The sequence below is a fragment of the Agelaius tricolor genome, unplaced genomic scaffold, assembly GCF_023055355.1.
Source record: "Agelaius tricolor isolate 1412-34295 unplaced genomic scaffold, bAgeTri1.0.p SCAF_27, whole genome shotgun sequence".
Classification (NCBI taxonomy): Eukaryota; Metazoa; Chordata; class Aves; order Passeriformes; family Icteridae; genus Agelaius; species Agelaius tricolor.
The window spans coordinates 8,095,733-8,115,714 of record NW_027269287.1 but is presented as its reverse complement, the minus strand read 5'-3'; the positions used below and the strand labels follow the sequence as shown (position 1 = coordinate 8,115,714).

Below are 19,982 nucleotides of genomic sequence, written 5' to 3'. Positions count from 1 at the left end.
TACTTTTCCCAAGACAATGACTACTAGCATAAGACCACATTAACAGCACTTAATACTTGTTCCTTAAATGTGCTTGATTTTCATCTCTTGGAAATAGTATCATAATATTGCAGCAAGTAAACATGGAAATGTATGGGGGTGATTTATTTTACAGTAGAGGTAACTAACGCTTTGGTTGAGCTTTGTTTCTGTATTATATCACTCTCTTCATAGCACTGCAGCTTCACATCAGCCAGAATAGGGATTTTAATCCTGAATATTAAGCTTCTTTAACACAACTCCAGTGAAACACATTAAAAAGAAGTTATTTCTTCATCACAGTCTATTAGCTGGAACATTTGGAAAATAACTGCAGTGTGTTGGTAGGTCTTTATATGTAGTTTTTTCACATTCAAGAATTGCTTTGGCTGTGTTTTATGGAGTTTTAACATTTCTGCTTTGCTCCAGGAGTGCTTCAGATTTTTATTAGATACTTTGATTTTATCAGTATGAACAAGATACATCTCTATAGATTACTGATTCACTGGAGCATATTTCTTTGCTTCAGAGTTGAGAGCTCTGTAAGCCCCATCCAATAGATGGTGGTCCAGTCTGGAGTTACCTGCCAGAGCCTGGGCTGCCCACCCAGGTCAGGCACTCTCTGTCTCTCCACTGCAGCACCTGCACACCTGCAAACTGAGACATGCCCCATTCAGCCCAGAAAGAACAGCTCTATTGTTGCCTTTTCTGAGGGAAAATTATTCCAGCTCTACTTCTGAATTAAAAGCAAGGCTGTTATTACTCAGGGGATGTTAGGCCTCACTGCTTTTTTGAGAAAACAAATTTGTTGTAACTTTATCTGTAATTTAGTAGCACTTGGGTGCAAATAGAGGCTACATTGTATAGAATGAGAGGCAGAGAGTAAGGGTTTGTTAAAGCCATAAAATGGTTGGGTAACCATTGTATATCCAAGAGCAGCTGTATCAAAGCCATAGGTTAAGTAAAAAAAAAGAAAGGGAGAAAAAAGAAACCAAACCACACACAATAAACAACAACCAAAAAACCAAACCAAATCAAAACAAAAAAACAAACAGCAGAACCCCAAACTCCACAAAACAAACAAAACACAAAAAACCCTAACAAAAAACCCCAACGACAGCAACAACCAACCAAAAAACAAAAACAAAAAAAACCAAAACAACCAAAAACCAAAAAAAACGCAACCAAACCTCAAGAAAATACATTCATTACAGCTTTACCATTAACCATCTATTTTGAACCTGCTTCAAACATAGTGTTAAAGTAAGATTTCTGTCTATATGGACAATATAGTAAAATTGCACATTTCGCAGAAGTTAATGTACATTTGCCTTGATCAACAGCCCACTCAGAGAACAGTCATGGTAAAGGCTACTCAGCTCTTTTTCTGCAAGTTTTTGGTTTGGTTTAGTTTTGCTTTCTTACAGTAAATGTAGCGGAGCTGTGCTGTTCTCCAGTGCCACCTTCTTGAAGAATATGATGTCAAAATGCTTAAATACAGTTTCCCTTTTGTTGATTGATTCTTGAATGTCAGAATTTCATAGGAAGAAATAATTCTGCTTAAAACCTTAGTCCTGTATGCATAGCCATTGCAAATGATGCTGTTGAGGCCAATCTAAATCAGTCAAGTATTTATTCCATCAAAGTTCATTTTTACAACTGCATGCTTGTGCACTGCCTTACATCCAGATTAGGCAGCAAATATGCTAACTCTCTCTTTTCCTCTTTTTTTTTTAAATATGAAAAAAACCCTTTTTGGTTTAGGAGTTTGATCTTGCTGATTAGCAAAGTTAAAGTTAAGAACTTAATGTGCTTTCTAATCATCTGGCAGCTGTCATTAGTGAGTGACAATGCAGCTAATCCCCCCTTCCTCCCCACCCTGACACACAAGCCTGCTCCTCCATTCTCCCCAAAGCAGCGGCAGCCACCTCCGGGCACACTCTCGGCTGAAGCTGGGAGCAGGGAGTATGTATCTGACCTGGGATCTGAACCTGGGAAACTCTGGTTAGTATGCTTCATTGTCTCTGGATCACTGCACTCACCCTTCTGCTCCTTTACTTATAATGTCTAATATGTCTGATTTGAATTAAATTATTTTAATTAAATCATTCCACTGTTTCTCACAGTGCAAGACAGTTAAGAGCTGTAACTGGTGGTGTTATGATTTAGGTGTCCCCTCTCGATTCGGCCAAAGTTAGTAAGACAAAGATTAGTGTGGATTCTGGCATAGGCAGAGCAAAAGTTGTATGTGAAAAAAAAATCAGCGCTTAAACTGGAGCTGAGAGATACAGCACTTACTTTCATAAGCACCAGAAGCATTCCTGCTGGAATTTTTCTCTCAGCATTGTGCCACAAGCAATGGGTTCACTATTTGCAGGGAAGGCAAAAGGCTGAGAAGGGGGATTTTGGTTTCTGGATGAAAATAAAGTTCATCTTGGTTTATCTCTGATTTGAGCAGTCCTGTCATTTACCAGTCAGAGTGTAATGAATGCTCAGCTGCATCACCAAACAGAGTTTTTCATAGATGACTCCTCAACACTGATGGCACTGCACTGTGGTAATCTGAAGCTTGTATTTATTTTATTTTCTGCAGACATTAATTCTTTCTCACATTGTTTCTATTAAAAATTGAAAGTCTGTCTCCCTCAAGATGCAGAGAAGAAAGTAAATCCAAAACTCTGAAGAATTTCTAATGCAGGAGGAGTGTTTTAAAATAGGGGATGCCTGTGCTCTAAAATGTGATTATTGACTAATTAAATTCTGTTGCCTACCTGACAATGACAAATGCACCACTTCTCTGAGACCACTTTAAGATGTGGTAGAACCAGCAACCCCAACACCTCCGAAGTACAGGACTATCTGCTTGCTCTGTGATGTATCTTATTTCTGCTGAATTTTGATTTTTAGAACTGATAGTAAAATATAAAATATATATTGGTTAAAAAATAACAGATTCTTTCTGGGTCGCTTTCAGTGTTGACTTGTATGATGGACTGCATTTTTTTAAATTAATGCAGTTTAAAAATAATTTTAAGTTTCCCAACACAAAAGAAAGAAGTGAGATACTGGATTTGCAAACAAAAGCTTTGTTGGTTTATGACAAGTAATCCATCTTTTTGCATTACTGTAGCATTCTACCCCAGATAATTTTTCATAATTGGTAATTTGTGAGTCATACGTGTTATCTATTCTTTTATGGGCCTCTAAATAGTGAATGATGTCAAAGGTCATGAAGCATTCATAAAGAAAATAATTTTATTTTACTTTTTCAGTTTAGATCAGTTTTCTGAAGAACTCTGTGAACATTTCAGGGAAAATATATACAGCATATATTTATACATATATACAGCAGGTATAAATGTTTAGTAAAGTCAGTTATGATTTATCTAATCATGGTTGGGTTTTAAAAGTTGGAAATGTTCGTATTGCATATACATGCAGCAAAATTAAGAATATTTGCATGTAACTGAATAATTTTGAATTTTCCCCTATCAGAAATATTTTTGCAGTAATCCACAAGCCATTGTTTTCCTTTTGTCATGAAACTAGGAGTGTTTATAGACATCTGCTATCACCACTCTTTGGAAGAATTCAATATTGGCTACAGGTTAAGAAATATAACAAGGGAGAAAAAATGTCTTTGCATCTAAAATAATAGCACCAAAATGGCATTACATTTTGATGCATTAGTTTGTCACAAGAAAGTTATTAATAGAAGGATATGGGCACACCTTTGAAAATTTAGTTACCATAATGAGAAATGTAGTAGGAACTTTTCTCTTTACTGCTATTTCTCCAGCTACCCATGAACATTACCACTAACTGCTCACAGACTTTCTGATTGAAAATTGGGACAATACAATAATATATGAATAAATTCAACATGAAGCAAAGGCAACTTGAACTAATTTACAGACAACTATGTAGGAGGCATTAAGTATTTTAAAATGAGTTAAATTTTAATTTCCCAATAAAGTTGTCATGAACATGCTGCCACTTCTCTCTTCAACAGTCACTTAAATGTACTCTGAAGAGTTTAATTATAATGATATTTCTGTTAAAAATTATTCAGTATTATCTTCATAAATAAAATAGAATTGAACTTATTTAATTGTGATGTAATTATATTGTATGTAGAATAATGTATATGTGGAGTTACAGAAATGTAAACTTTTTTTTTACTCAATTTCTAAAAATATGTATAGGAATAGCTGATGAGTTTTGATCACACCATTCTTGAAATTTCATCTGAAAATCATGAATAATTGGATATTTTGCATAATATAAAATCAGTATGAACAGTAATGAATAGGATCTTGTCCTTAAGAGAAATTTAGTAGTTTAAGAATAAAGCAAACGATATGTATGGTTGCTGAACACTCTTTTTGTCGTTCTATAGCATACATTCGTACCATTGGTTCTTCTTGAGGTTATTTTTTATATATTTTTAAGTTTATGTTGTTGTCAATGTCTTTGGAATAGTGTATTTAGACAAGCTGGAATTAGCTACTAATGTATCCTGCTTATTTCAGAAAAGTGCTTTAATCTAGATTATCTGTTCATCTGAGACAGTAAACTAAGGCACTTTTTCAGGTCATCAGATAATTGACTCTGAATGTCACAATTATTTGATACAAATAGAAAAATTATGTGGACATTTGTTCCCTAAAACAAATTCAGAAATTGGACAAATGGACAGAAGACAAAATCTCATTTTAAAATTCATGCTTTCATAGCAAGGTAGGGATTCTAAAATTTATGTAATTGTACTTGGGAATGGGTACTGTCTTTTTGTTACTATAGATAGGAAAAATACAGCCTTTAAATACAGAACTGCTGAATTATACATTTGAGAGAAAAAAATATTCTCAATTATTACTCTATTATATAATACAAAATGCATTTAATAATATTTATCTTTTTATTTTCTATTTTTGTACTACTTTTGAAACTGTTCCCCCCTCAAAAATGGAAAAGGAAAAAGGATGCCAGAATTTTTTTGAAAGGCAGAATGTATTAGTTTTCAATTGCATTGCTTGCCTTAGTCTTAGCTGAAGGTAAATGCAAGAGAACACTGCTGCTACTGCTGTTATCATTACATGTTGGATGTGTAGTGCAGTGGCTTGTATAGGGTGGTGGAGATACCTTTGTTCCTAAAAGTTAACAGAGAATTTGCTTTTACATTCATAATTGAGTTAATTCAAATCAGTAGGAATATCCCCAACCAGTAAATCTCCATATATTTATAAATATTTGCCATATCTGATCTGGTTGGGTACAAATGTGTAAAATATGCAGAGGAAGAGAAAGCATGCTCTTAGATTAAAGCACTTTCCCAAGCATTTTTTCATGATCTCAAAAATACTGGACATGCTGCTGTTTTTAGGCAAGTGATTCTCAGTACAGTTGTGCTGTATTGAATGAAATATTGTTTATACAAGAGGTATAGGATAGATGTACATTTAATAGGATACAAATACTTCCTGTCTGGCACTTAACTGTATTTGTAAGACCAAACATTAATTTTGATCTTCAGATGTGATCTTTTGATAGTTGTGGCGAAGTTTATTCATCAATAAAAATATGCCTGAAATAAGTGTATCAGAAGACCATACAGCTTATTTAATGTTTGATGATTAAAAAAGCATCTTTTTTTTTGTGGTATGGTAACTGATTTAAATAAAGAAACCCAGGAAAATACAGACACCATTTTAAAATTTAGAATTAAATTGGGTTAACTGAAAATCTTTGGTATTATGAATTTTTAAAACTTTGGTAAAATGTGTTCTTTAGTCTGAAATTAAAAGGTATTTAGTTTAGTGGTAATGCTAATTCTGTTATATTTCTTCATAAAATGGGATCCTTTTTCCTGAGCTTCCCTGCATGTCATTCTCTGCTCAAGCCTGTAGGTAGCACCTTTGCATCACACAAAAATCATTGCCTTTCCTGAGAGACAATTACTATTTAGGTGGGAAAGTCTTTACTTGTGCAGACCTCTAAATGTAGCTAGTACTATTTGCATAATTTCCAGACTTTGATGACAATATGTGATCTTAATACAGCAGATCACTCTCATGATGTACCTCAGAGGTACAACGTTCTCTCATAATTATTTGTTTTAATGTACTGTCCATCAGGTATTAATAAATGAGCATAATTCTGCATTTATATTTCACATTTTCTTTTTTTGTTCTGTAAATTACATTACACTAGTGGTCTCTTTTATCTGCTGAGTAAGGTAAACTCTATGAATTTAACCAAACTCTGTTCATCCTTTGGACTTGATCCATGACTTAAAACAGTCAGCAGCTAACCTTAAAGGTGCTGCCTTGATGGTCAGGGATTCACCAAAACCACTGCAATGCAGGATCAGGCTACCCCACAAGAATACCAACTTTGCTGTCAGTGCTGGGGGGGTGACTCATTACCAATGCTTCTATTACTTGCTTCTTCAACTTCAATATCAAAAAAAATGTAACATATAGGCATTATTTTTAAATCTGAAGCTGTTCTGCAAAAAAAATCTTAGGAGTTTAACATTTCTTTTTTTTTTCCCCTCAAGTATATGCTTCATAATATCACTGCTTCCATTTCTAGAACCCACTGGTAGCATTATCATCTCTTAAAATGACAGTTTGTTTTCCTTTGGAGTTGCTCTTAGGTCACATAATGCAGGATGTCTCTAGGTTTATTATTTTTCTCCTAAGAGGTCATAACAAAGAAAGTCTGGTTATCTATCACCCTTACCCATGATCACAAGTGTGCTGAATAAAACTGCTGACATTTATTTGATTCTACTAATATTGTGCTTAATTTTAGTGAGAGTCAGTAAATAGGGTTTAAAAAGAAAAAATCATACAAAGCTCTTATTAAGTACAAGTTAATGATTTTATCTGTGTGCTGGACTGGGATATTTGAGAAGGGAACACAGAATGTCTGAGAGAGACTCCCATGAGCAAGATGATTTTTAATCATAATGTCTGAATGCTTGGTTGTGTATTAGGAGAAGCAAAGTGTGATGCAGGTGGGAGGGAACTAACCTTTGACACACTGTAGCAGCAGAAAAACATCAGGACTATCAGCATGGGAGTTTCCAGCCTTTCCCTTTCTCACTAGAATAGAAGGCATTTTTGTTGTGGATGAGAGAAGCACGGATTGAATTCCCACATGCACTGAGCCACTCTTTGTCTGGGTTGGGTTTTTGTTTTGTTTTGTAAAGTGCAAACCTTTTCATCTTTCAAATTGCTACAGGAATTCAAGCAAGCATTAAAAAAAAAAAAAAACCAAACAAAAAAACCAGAGAGGAAAGTATATTTTATCAGTTGTTTTTCCTGAGCAAATGCTGCATGGTTAACAAGGTAAGCCGACTTGTTTCTGAAGGCCCTGATTCAATTTGTCATGTCAGTGGCCAAGTTAAAAAGGCACTTGCTGTCCATAGCAAATGCTCTTATTGTAACTCATAAGGCAAGGGAGAAGGGAGTCATTTCCCAGCTTGGGGCACCCAAGGAAAGCAGGACCACATCATGACTATTGTCAAAACAGAGCATATACTGCATAGACAGGAGAAGGAAAAACATTAACACAAGGAAAGGAGGCAACTCTATCTAATACAAATTTGAAAAAATCTTGGTTTAGTAATAGTGTATTTTTTTACTTTGCTATTGCATCCTCACACCATTACATATTTCTACATCAGGTATTTTACATGCAGATCATATGCAGCTATATATTTGTGTAGCAAGGAAAAGTTAAAGGTGTGCACCAGCATGACTGGTAGGTTTGGGTTTTTTTCCTGTATATTACTTTCTCTTTTTCAGTTCTCACTGTGTGGAAGAATAATGCTGCATTTATTTCCTACCTAAGCATGATAGAAAACTGTTCAGCTTTTGTCTGGAGGATGAGCTGCAAGTTTTATTTTTTAACTTTTTCGTAGTTAGATAACAATAGATAGAAATCTGTTGGGTTCTGTGATGGAAAGATTACAGAAAAATACATATATATTCCTCTACAACAGATTCCCCTAAATTTTGAAACTCTCAAGGGTATAAACAATTACCTTATGATAAACTTACACTAAAATGGCAATAGATCAATTTTGCTCTTTTCTATTCTGTCTTCCTGCTTTTTTTGGTTGAACTGATTGGCCTTTAAGAATTATTCAGAAGATAAATACTATGTAGCTGTCATTGAGCATGTGGTATGGCAGTGCAAAACTTACATTTCACAGATATCAATATCTTAGGAATCGTATCTTAAGAAAAATAGGCATTTTCAATGTTTGAAGTAATTTAAAGTTTACCTGGTAATGTATTTAAAAATTTTGTGTTCCATGACGACATTCAAACTCTTTTTTAGTAAAGGACAGACTCAATATATGTGAATGTGTTTACCTGAAATATACCTTCTTTTGGGGAAGAATATCTTTTATTATCAGGAAAGTCCACTGAGCAAATAACATGCAATTTGTCACTGTCAAGACACAACATCAAATTTTTGAAGGAAAAGATGGGAATGCAATCATGAGCTTTCATGAGGTATCGTAGTTGTAGTCCGTCTTTTAATGTATTTTTCTTTTTGAGTTCTGACATGGATAAACATTATTGACATACTGTTGTAGAGGATTACTGGTACTACTTTTTTCCATTATGTGAAAAACCCACAGCTGAATTCTGTTCTCATAAGGCTATTTTTACCTCAGGATTTGCCTGTGTTTGATTCTCCACTTGCTTACACTTTAAATCAAAATTTAGGTATTTTGTTGCTGAGGCTAGTTTGCTGGGACAGATTGACAGTTTGGGAGAAAGAATTTACATGTTTCAGCAATGAGGCTTTCATTCATTTAGGTGGGTTCTAACAGGATATTGAAGTCACTGCTTCCTGGATTCCTGTCATTGGAAAGGCGTGGCTGGGTTTCCACCACCACATGCCTTTCTGTCATTTATGTTTATTGTCACCACTGAGAAAGGGGTTTCCATTTCCTGCAGTTGGGGTGCTGTTGCCTGAAGTAGAGCTGTGAGTTAAAGATTCAAGAGAAGACAACTGAAAAGGCTTACAGCCAGTTCTTTGTCACCTGAAATAGTTAATTTTGGTGTTGTGGTTTTAGAGTGGGATGTAAACACTGCTCTGGTTTTTGCTTTCTATTGTGTGTATATATATATACAGAGAGAGAGAGAGAGAGAAATAGCTATTAATGTATAGATATAAATAGCTGGATCCTATCCAATTAATTTTGCATTCATAAACAAAAGGGTTCTTTAACCCATCTCTGTTGAGAAGGCTATTAACCAAGAGCCCCTACTGTAAAATATTCACCTATTTGAAAAACAGCACACAGATGGGCTTGGAAACATCACAGATCTTACAGTTACTACAAGTTCTTATGTGAAAGGCTTTTCTTATACCACTTTGTCTTGGTTTAAAAGACAAATGTCTCCCAAGGAAGGCAGGAGCCTTCCTGGAATGAAGACCCCTCCTCCCAAATTACTCTAACTTTGATAATCGCAGGGCTTCCAGGCAAAAATATAAGAAAAGAATAACAGCTCGTTATTAGAAAAAAAAAAAAAGAAGAGAACAAACAATACAGTCACAGAGGCCTCCCACGTGTTGAGTGCTGTTTTTCCATGCTGGTGCAGTTGTGACCGCGGCTGGCAGGCCGTGTTGGTGGCTCAGGCAAGGCAGAGATGCTGCAGAGATGCTGCGGTGACTCACTCCTGCCCGGCACGGGCACTCCGGGGCAAGCATGGAACCTCCTCAGGGGTGATGGCAGCCTCTGACAAGAGGGAGGGAAGAGTGATTCCCCTGAAACTCATGCAGGCAGCAACTGGTTTTGGCACTACCAAGTAGCAGCAGGGAGAAGCAGAGAAAGCAGGCAGATTCTATCGGAGTGCTGAATTGCAGTGTAGCAAGGTCATGGAGCTGCATACACAAAACTCCCATAGTGACTGCTCTGCTTGATGCCCAAATGGCAGGAAAGAAGGGAGCCATAACCCCCAGCCAAGTCTTGGCGGAGCCCAAACAACTCTCGCGGCAGTGTGACATAAGCAACCTGCCAGACCTCTCCATACCTACACTTATTCCACTGCTCTCCTTGCCACAGAGGCTTTACCCTCTTGGCATGCTCAGTGGGGTGACGGCTCCTGGCTGTGGCTGCCCTTCTGGTTTGTGTGGAGCCATAATGCCCGTGACAGCAGTTGCACTGCTGTGTTACCCACCTTTCCCTCTGACTGCGGGTGGTGCTCTTGGGGAGTGTCTCTTGCCTCTGCCACAGGTATCTGGGCAGCATCCCTTCCCTCTGGGGGCAGATTTTGGGGTAGCTACCCAAGGCAACTAAATGGACCACGTTGAATAAACTTAGCGAAAATATCATCAAGAATATGGTATCTTTAGCATCTGCAAGGAATTTAAACCCTTCAAAAGCTCTTGTGGCTGGCCTGAAAAGGTGGGTGAAAAATTGGGAGAAAACACCCCCCTGCGTTCCTCCCCCAAAACAGGTACCCTGAACCCCCAATGCCAGCATCTTAGTCTGTGGTAGTTAGATAGCCACATGCACACAGTCCAAAAGAGGTTTACAAGCACTGAATTACTCACCAAACGGACCCATTCTACAAACTTGTTGACAGTCACAATGGCATTAGTTTTGGGGCCCATGTTTAGATAGCAATCTGCGAATGGAAAAAAACATGAACGTGATCAACTGTCAACTGAACTGGAGTAAGGTGGACCATAGGGATTCCTAATGAGGTTGCTGTAACCAGTACACAAATGGGTTACCCAAGAACTGTTAACCTCTTTTCATCCTTTTCTCTCGAACCACACATTAGGTGCCAATTAATTTCTTGGTTTAAAAGACAAATGTCTCCCAAGGAACCTTCCTGAAATGGAAAGAAGACCCTTCCCTCTGATTTATTGTAACTTCAGAAATTATGGAGGTTTCCAGCAAAAACGTAGAAAACAAGAGTGACAGTTCTTTACTAGACTATATGTGTATGTAACAGAGCGGAATGAGCAGCAAAACAGAGCCAGGAGTTTCTAACCGGTTAATGCAGATTGCCCTGCAGCGCGTGGTGATTCCCGGGGCGATGGTGGCTCGGCCCAGTGTGGGGGGAGGAAGGAAAATGGCACCTTTTGCTCACTCACAGGCAGCGTTTGACCTCAGCACCACCGCCGACAGCAGCAGCAGCTGGGGAAGGCAGGCAGATGCGATCGTAGAGTGAGCTGCAGCGCTGCAATATCCCTGGCCAAGCACACAGCCTCTGCAGCACACCCCAGTCCCCCAGCGGAAGGGAGCAAGGCAGGACGGAAGGACAGACCCACACCCGGGGAAGTCTCGGGCAGAGCAGGTAACTTTTCAGGCAGTGTGCGCATCCTCCTGAACTGTGGCGGGAAGAGGGATGCCCGCTTCCCCCACTGCCTCCACACACAAGGTCGCTCCTTGTGAGTCTTAAACATTCAGTAACAGTCTTGGGGCCTGGGGGGTCTGGGATACCTTATCTTTATGAGACGTCCCCAGGACACATGTATGTTGAAGGATGCACTTTTTATTTCAGGAGCATTGTCAGTAATGAGATTTTTCTTTTCAATAGATTTAGGTTTTTTTTAGATTCTTATTCAGTAAGCAGTCTTGTTCGCCTCTGCCTTTACCAAAAATGCACAGAATATGCTCACATTTGCTGGGGTCTCAAGCCTGAAGTGAGTGCCAGGCACCTTGACTATTGTTGACAAGACAGTAGGCTCAGGCTGAGTGCAATGCTGCTGAACATTGAAAGAGAGGCGCCTGCAGACTGGCTCAAACTGGCTCAAACTGTGGCCATGCCTCTGTAGCCATTCTTTTTTGAAGGTGCAGAGGCCAACACCAGCTGAGCATGTTCCAAAAATGCCACAGATACTACCTCAGTTTTCTTTGGATGAGTTCTGTGACCCCTTCTCAATATTCTTGGTTTGCAGTCTGGCTAAAACCTTTTGTGGGTGTGTGAGCAATCTTCAGCTGCTTTTTGTCCAATCATATCTGTTTTATTACACTTCACTAGTATCTGTGAGCTGTCAATGAAATAACTAAACTCATGTTAGCAGGCCAGAAATGTGTGAGATCTCTGGAGTAATTTCAATTACTATTTAAAAGTAGTACAGACTCATAAGACATGTAGCTGTGAACATCTGGAGATATGCTTTCTTGTCCTACTTTTGATATGATGAGTTAATTTCCTTGTGTTTGAGTGTCTCTGTGTGTTAAGAAAGAACAAATTATGAAATGGCATCATGCTTTCTCTTATAACAAAAAAGATAGAAAAAGAGGATTAATTTTGGGGAAAAGAGAAGAAGAGGAAAGGAAAGACATGCTAGATGGTTTCAGGTCAAGTTGTTTTCACACATAGATTATATAATTTTTTTAAAATACGAATCACATGCAGTAATGCCAATCTGCTTCCTACCAGAATTTTAAATCACAGTAACTTATACCTCAGCAGGCAGCTTTGTTGGCAAAGGAACCACTTTATTTACACAAGTTAACCTGTTAGGTAAAAAAAAAAAATCTTGATTGTAACTTGAAGCAGAGGCTATTAGTATAGGCTTTGTCAAAAGCAGTTTCAAAATCAAGAAAGGAACTGTACCTTTTGATTATTTTTCATAAAGAAGCATTGACATATTTATGCTGCCTTGTTATTCACTAAGCCATCAAGTGCATCTGGGCCTGTTTATATCACAACTACTTTAATTTAATATAATTTTTTTCTTTCTTCTCAGTCCGAACATTTATAAAGCCCTTTCTTTTCCAAATCTAAGCAATGCAAGACCTAAATCAATATTAAGTGGCTACAATTTTTCACAGTGTGATGTATGGCTGTGTGTTAATTAGATTATTCCCTGATGTGTGGCATAGTGTTTGTGGTAACTTTCAGTGTGCATAGCTCTGTTTATTTTCACATACTGATGCAAATTCTCAGTATGTCTTCAAATTAGCTCCTTGCAGGTGTTTTTCCTGAGCTAATCTTGACAAACTCTCCCTGCCAGATATGCCCATCTTCAAGAGCAGGAGAACACTACACATGCAGGAACCTCTGTGCTTGGGGCTGTATGCAAATTTAATGCCCAGCTCATGTTTGTTTCTCTTACATGGATGACAGATATTTTAACAATAACTTTTGCATTTCCCCATGGAAATCCCATTGTTTTACTGTATCTGTGTGAGCACATATGTGCATTTACTCTCTATGTGTTTGAATGTGATACTGCAACACCTATACTTATAAATAAATATGTATAAGTGCTTTCTGTATATATCTGTTGTATATAGTTAAAATGAGTGAGAAATCTTGTATCAAGAATGAGTTGTCAAACAGCTCTTCATCAGAGATGTAGCTAGATCCCAGAGAGACTTACCAGATACTAAAAACATAGAGGGTGGAAAATGTGATAAACAGGAAATTGATGCTGAAAGTAATTCTACAGCATTTGGGGTTTCATGCAAAAAGCAAGTGCATAGGAAATAAGCTTTTGGTTTCTGATGTTGGAAGCAAATACAGTCAGAGTGAATGATATTCCAGCAATTGCATATAGAACTTTCTCCAGATATGTCACAATTTTCGTGACTTACATGAATTCTCTCTGCTGCTACAAATTTTGAAAGAGCTGGGAGTGGCTGAAGATCTATTAGCTGTTTTCTGCTTTTTAAGGGCAGTAACCACAGTGTGGGTACTTGGACACCAACATCTGTATGTAAGCACTGAAATAAAAATTGCCTTGGCTGGCAAGGGCACAGCAGAGCATCACAGTACTCCCTCCCTCTTAGTCTTTGTGTGTGCAGACATGCCTCTTTCTGAAAGGCATTACCCAAGGAGGAGATTGCATCCTTGTCCCAAATGGGACATGGGAGATGTGCCTTTTTCCCAGTCTGCAAAAACAGCTTTCAGTTATGCTGGTTTATATATTTAAAGTCAGGTTGTACAAAAGTCACTCTTCATAAGAACTTTGAAACAGAAATTCCAGAAATATGAATAGAGGTATTAAAGATATTTTAATACAGGGAATTCATATGGACAGCAAATACTATTTTACTGAGTTGTTTTACAAGAATTGTTTTTCTTTAGATATCATGGTCTATCAGTAGGCTAAAGTTGTGTTTCAATAAATCTTTTCTTCTCTACTAGTGATCATTCACAATGCATTTGGGGGGCTTAAAAAGGCATCCTTATAAGCAAACTATTTTTTACTTTAATGTACTACTAGAAAACTCATTCTGTTCCTTTTTTCTGCCTGAGATGGGAATAACAATTTCATGTCAGTGGTGTGTAGGAAAAAAAACAACAGAAAACACCTGCCTACCTAAGTATTCAAAGACTGACATCACAGTTCAGTAATTCAAACAATTGTCTTTTTATTCTTAGAACCAAAATTGCTGTTTGTATAGAGAAATATAACTAAACCTATGTGTAGATGCTATATATATGTGTGTGTGTGAATGTATAGATGGTATATATACGTTCATGTAAAATATTTTTTTTCTTTACCTTCTGACTACCTGCTCTGGAATTATATTAAAGATAATTAAAGAGAGTATCCCATAATTGAGGTATATTAAATATAAGATGTTATACCTCAGCCAGTTTAATATTGTTTCACAAATAATGAATGATATGTAATAGTATTGAACATTATGTGATAAAGTGACAGGAATGAAAGAAGTTATATAATTATCTGGTGAGGTTTTGACACTCCCATTATTTTTTAATTTCATGTGTTAATCAGTTTTAGAACATAAGGAGTACACACAGCTTTCCAAAACATCTGTTGCTTCAGCATATTTTTATATTTACTGGTGCTACTTCTCTTTTTTGTTTCATGAGATGCCTTCCTTTGTTTCAGATTTTATTTCTTCTCTTTCTTACTTGCAAGGGACTCATTAATGTTAGAGTGAAAATGTCTCAACATTGGATTTTATTCCAAACTGTTGTTCAAAAATCTGTTGTTTAAATGGAAAAGTACTAGAAAATGTGCACATGCCTTGACAGCGACAGCACGTGTCCATGTGCACAGCAAGAACCCGTGGCTGGTGCGGCGGGAGGGGGGTGAACAGGGGCTCTGTCTCTCGGCAGCCTACCACACCGAGGGCTGGAGAGGAGCTCTGTCTCTAGGAGCACTTCCCCAAGGAGCCTCCTGGGCTGGAGAGAGCCTTTAAAACCTTTGTCACTGGCAGGACTTGTCCAGGCCACTCTCCCTAAGGGTGGAGAGAACTCCTTCCTGCTGTTAGGGGAGCTTCTCCAGACAACCCAAGGATTTCCTTGGACAGCTGGACCATGGGAGGGGCTGTGCAGTATATAAGAAATCGTGGAGAGCATCACCCCAGCCCTGGTCCTTGCCTTCTCTCACTCTCCCCTCACTGGCCGTTTTTGCCCAGCCTTTGCTGTCACAACGCTGCCCCTGCCCTTGGCCCTTGCCTCTTGCCCGTGCTCGTGCACCTGTAGCCCATGTAATCATCCCTACCCACTGCCCTGCTGTCCACTGTTTGGTGCCTCTGCCCACTGTGCTGCCCATGGCTGCCCTGCCGCCCTTCCTGCCCCTGTCCTGCCCAAGCAGCGCATCACCCACTGAGCGTCTTGCCACTCGTGGAGTTGGTTCCTTCATTTGCTTCTGCCTTTGTTGTCTCCACTAATCAGGCCAATTTCTTTCTCCAGATCAATACACTTTTCACAGGTGTAATATCGACCTTGCTTATGTCTAATTTCACCCTAGAAATCTTAGGAATCCCCCTCAGTCCTTAATCTAGAAAGGGACATTGTCTTTTATTGTGCTCTGTGATAACTTGCTACTCTTCATACTGTAATTTGTTACCTTCCATAATCAGGGTTTCCCACATATAGATCTACACTAGACTGTACATTAGCATGTATTTAGAGGTTTGATGATAAAGATGTGTGGTAGTGTGGAAAAAAATACAATCAGATGCACTGAGGTGTAGCCATGTCTTGTGTGATTTGATGGTAAGGAGAGGCTCATGACATGCTGTGTCTCATGAAGTTTTCTAACCACCAGTTAGTTAACCATAGATGCAGGATGAAAACAAAACTGCCATGACTTCCTGCTCTTAATGTGATTTTATGCATTCCAAAATTACGAAGGAAAAAAAAGGATACCCTAAAAAAGCAAAAGGAGCCCTGTCTGTAAAATGGAGAGTTGTTTTACTTTCAATGAGTAAATGTTGTATATTATTTTTACCTAGGCAAAAAAATGCAAAGTAGTAAATAGATTTGATACTTTGTCTCATTTCTATGAAAAGATGTAAATAACCAGTTGGAAGAACTGAGGAATGAAACCTCATCCAATTGCTGACTATATGTGGCCCAAAGAACCTTTGTAAAGGTGTATAAATGGAATTAAAAAATATGTGGAGCAGAGATTCCTGTGCTATGTTGTCAAAGAATTGTACCTGAATGTGGATAGAAACTGTGCACATAATGTATATTTCTCTTTTTATTTGGAGCTCTTTCATTTGTCTTTCAGGTTGGTATGCATTCCTCTTGGTGCTATTACGTGTTTATTTCAGTTATGGTGATTTCCACATCACCAGTATTTAGAAAAAAAGGAATGGTGGCCTAAGACACCAATATGTCTTTACTGGTAAAATTTCCCTAAGTGTTTTCAAAGACCCAAGAAGAAATTTCATTCTTTTAAGATGTGAAGAGAGACAAGAGAATCCAGATAGTTTTTCGCTTTTGGTTGAACCATACAGCCCTTTAATGAGGACAGCAGCTTTTGTGATTATCTCAAATCTCTATAGAGACTTTTTCCAGTAACTAAATTCCTGTTCTGGTTACATACCCAAATTCCTTTTTTTCTGACTGATATTTATCATTGATTATTTCAGAAGTGCTGTCTGCAATTAAGATTGGTCTATAATTTTTGTCAATTGCTTATGTCTTCTCTGAGTCATAGAATTCTGAGGTTGAAACTTCATCGAGTTGCATTCAGTGTAGTTGTGTGGTTAATTTGTTTCTAACATACAAACATAACATTATGTCCTTATCCTAAAATATTTGCAACACTGTATTCCTGTATATTTAAATTTATTAGGACTTTCAAAAATGGTCAATCAAATATTGGTGTTTTGCCTTTTGTTTTCTGCTTGTGCACATAAGGAAATATCTCCAGCTTGCACCAAAAGAGATTTTGAAATCTCTTCAAAAAAAGGGCTCTCAAACACTTTAACAGGTTGCCCAGGGCAGTGATGGAAGTATTTAAAACACATGTAGATATGGCACCTCTCTAACTATGGTACATGGTTTAGTGGTGGATTTGGCTGTGCTGGGTTAAGAGTTGGATGTGATCATCTTAAAGGTGACCTAAATGGTTCAGAGATTTTATATTGGCCCAAGATGCCCACCTCAGCCTCTCCATCTCTGCCCACCACAGCTGGACAGGGAAGAGGAAGTATAACAAAAGGCTCAAGGGTCAGCATCATTAAACAATTATTGTCACAGGCAAAAGAGATTCAACTAGGGTCTAAAATTAGTTTTTATTAGAATTTATTGACAATTAAATTAGAGTAGGTTAATGAGAAGTAAAAGCATATCTTAAAGCATCTTCCCTTTCCCTTCTCCATGGGCTCAACTCCACTCCCAGATTGCTCCTGCAGTGCTTCACTGGGATGGGAATAGGGACTGCATTCATTTCATAATACGTGATTTTTGCACTCCTTCCTCCTTAGGCAGAAGATTCCTCACACTCTTTTCAATTCCTCACACTTCTGCAGCAGACAGTCCTCCACAAATTTCTCCAATGTGAATGTATTGGATATGATCAGATTTTCTTAGTGGGCAGGCTACAGTGGTGGCTTCTATGATTAGCTGCTGGAAGCTACAGACCCATGGAAAGAGGAACTCTTGCTGGAGATGGATTCTTTCTGGAGATGGAGATGGTAGGACTTCTGACCCTGTGGAGGACCTATGTTGGAGCAGGCTGTGCCTGAAGGATTGCACCCTGTGCACCTTCACATTGCAGCAGTTTGTGAAGGTGCCTGTGGGAAGGACACACATTGGAAGAATTTGTGGAGAACTGTCTCCTGTGGGAGAGACCCCATGCTGGAGCAGGGGAAAGACTCTTCTCCTGGAGCACTGACAGAACCTGTGATGAACTGGCTGCAATCTCCATTCCTCATCTTCCTGCGCTGCTGAAGGGGAGGAGGTGGAGCTTGGGAAGGAGGGAGGGGTGGGGAAAAGTGTGCTTAAGATTTATTCTACTTCTCATTATCCTACTCTGATTTTGTTAGTAATAAATTATATTGATATCCCCATGCTGAGTCTGTTTTGCCTGTGATGATATTTGGTGAGTAATCTCTCCCAGACCTTGTTTCAACCCACAAACCCTTTTGTTATATTTTCTCTTCCCTGTCCAGTTGCAGAGGGAGTGATTGAGCAGCTTCAGTGGGTGCCTGGCATCCAGCCACAGTCAACACACTACAGGGTGTTGGACTGCAGTTCTTTACAAACTGCTCCAGTGTGGCTCTCTTCCAGGAGGTACAGCCCTCCAGACACAGACTTGCTCCAGCATGAGTCCCTTCCCTGGGTATTGAAGTTCTCTGGTGTGGGGTCCTCCATGATGGATATTTGCTCCACTGTGGACTTCCATGGACTTCAAAGACAGCCTGCCTCACAGCTGGCTGCAGGGGAAGTTTTGCCCATGCATACATACATATATAACTGGAGTACCTGTTCCTCATGCTTTTTCATGTACGTGGGTGTTGGCAGCGTATATTTACATATACTTACACATATACATATTCTCACTCTTCTCTCTGACTGTAGTTGTACAGTTTTCTTCTTCACATTCTTAAGTACATTATCCCAGAGATGCTGCCAGCAGCACTGATGGGCTCAGCCTTGGCCAGCAGTGAGTGCTTCCTGGAGCCAAGTGGCATTGACTTGGTTAGACAAAAGGGAAGTTCTGGCAGCATCTCACAGAAGCCACACCTGCAGTCCCCCACTACCAAAACCTCATCACATAAAAGTGTACAATGTGTCTATCTGGCTGCCATCTTCTGTAGATTTTCCCCAGCAGCCTTGATGCTCTGTGCTGAAGCATCAAGAACTGCAAATGGTCCCAGGTGGGGGAGATCCATACGCAGGAGCTGCTAACTAGAAAATCCCATGTATTTTTATTCTCCTCTCCAGGCAAAGAAAAGGGATAAGGATCCTGATTTGAAGCTAAAACCTGTTTGGTAACAATTGTTAAGGTTGAGTGAGAATTAGTGAGAAGGCTAACAATGCAGATATCCTTGTTGGAGTCTTCCAGACCAGCCAACCGGGATGAAGAGGCAGGTGAACTATTCACTAAGCAGCTGACTGGTAATTCACAATTGCCAGCCCTTTGCTTGTGGAAGACTTTAGCTTGCCAGATATTTGTTGGAAACTCAACACAGCAGAAAGAAGGCAGTCTGGGAGGTTCCTGGATTATGTGGAAGAGAACTTTCTGTCACAGCTGGTAAGGGAACCTACCAGGTGTGGTGCCTGCTAGACCTGCTGTTTATGAACTGAAAGTGGTAGGAGAATGCCCATCCTGAGCACAGCAACCATAAAATGATAGAGTTTTTGATTCTTCATGAAGTAAGGAGTGGGGTTAACCCAGCCCCTACCTGTTCAGGACACAGAGAGTTCCTTAGGAAAGAGTCCTTGATGATAAAGGGATCAGGAAGGGTGGAATCTTAAAAGCACAGGAGCATGCTCTATTGTTGAAAGACAAGCCATCAGGAAAGAAGACTGGTCTGACTTTTGCCGGAACATGGGATAAAAGAGTTTATGACCTTTGGAAGAAGGGGCAGGAAACCCAGGAAAAGTACAAGGGTATAGTTAGGATGTGTAGAGAGAAAATCAGAGGCCAAAGCTCAGCTAGAAATCAACCTGGCCACTCCTGTGAAAAATAATAAAAGTAGTTTTATAATAAATGAACAACAAAGGGAGGTCCAAAGAAAATCTTCA

General features: G+C 38.8%; 1 protein-coding gene across 6 annotated transcripts in view; it reads left to right on the top strand.

Moving 5' to 3' along the window:
• MCTP1 (multiple C2 and transmembrane domain containing 1) overlaps positions 1–19,982 on the top strand; it is a 212,687-nt gene that overhangs the window by 125,009 nt on the left and 67,696 nt on the right. The window contains exon 16 of one of the 6 annotated variants that reach the window (XM_071448674.1): positions 17,717–18,170. The exons of the other annotated variants lie outside the window; for them this stretch is intronic. Coding sequence (XP_071304775.1) covers positions 17,717–17,851 — 135 coding nt within the window. The 3' untranslated portion in view covers positions 17,852–18,170. Of the gene's footprint in view, positions 1–17,716; positions 18,171–19,982 lie in introns of those variants that run through there. 6 annotated transcript variants of the gene reach the window in all.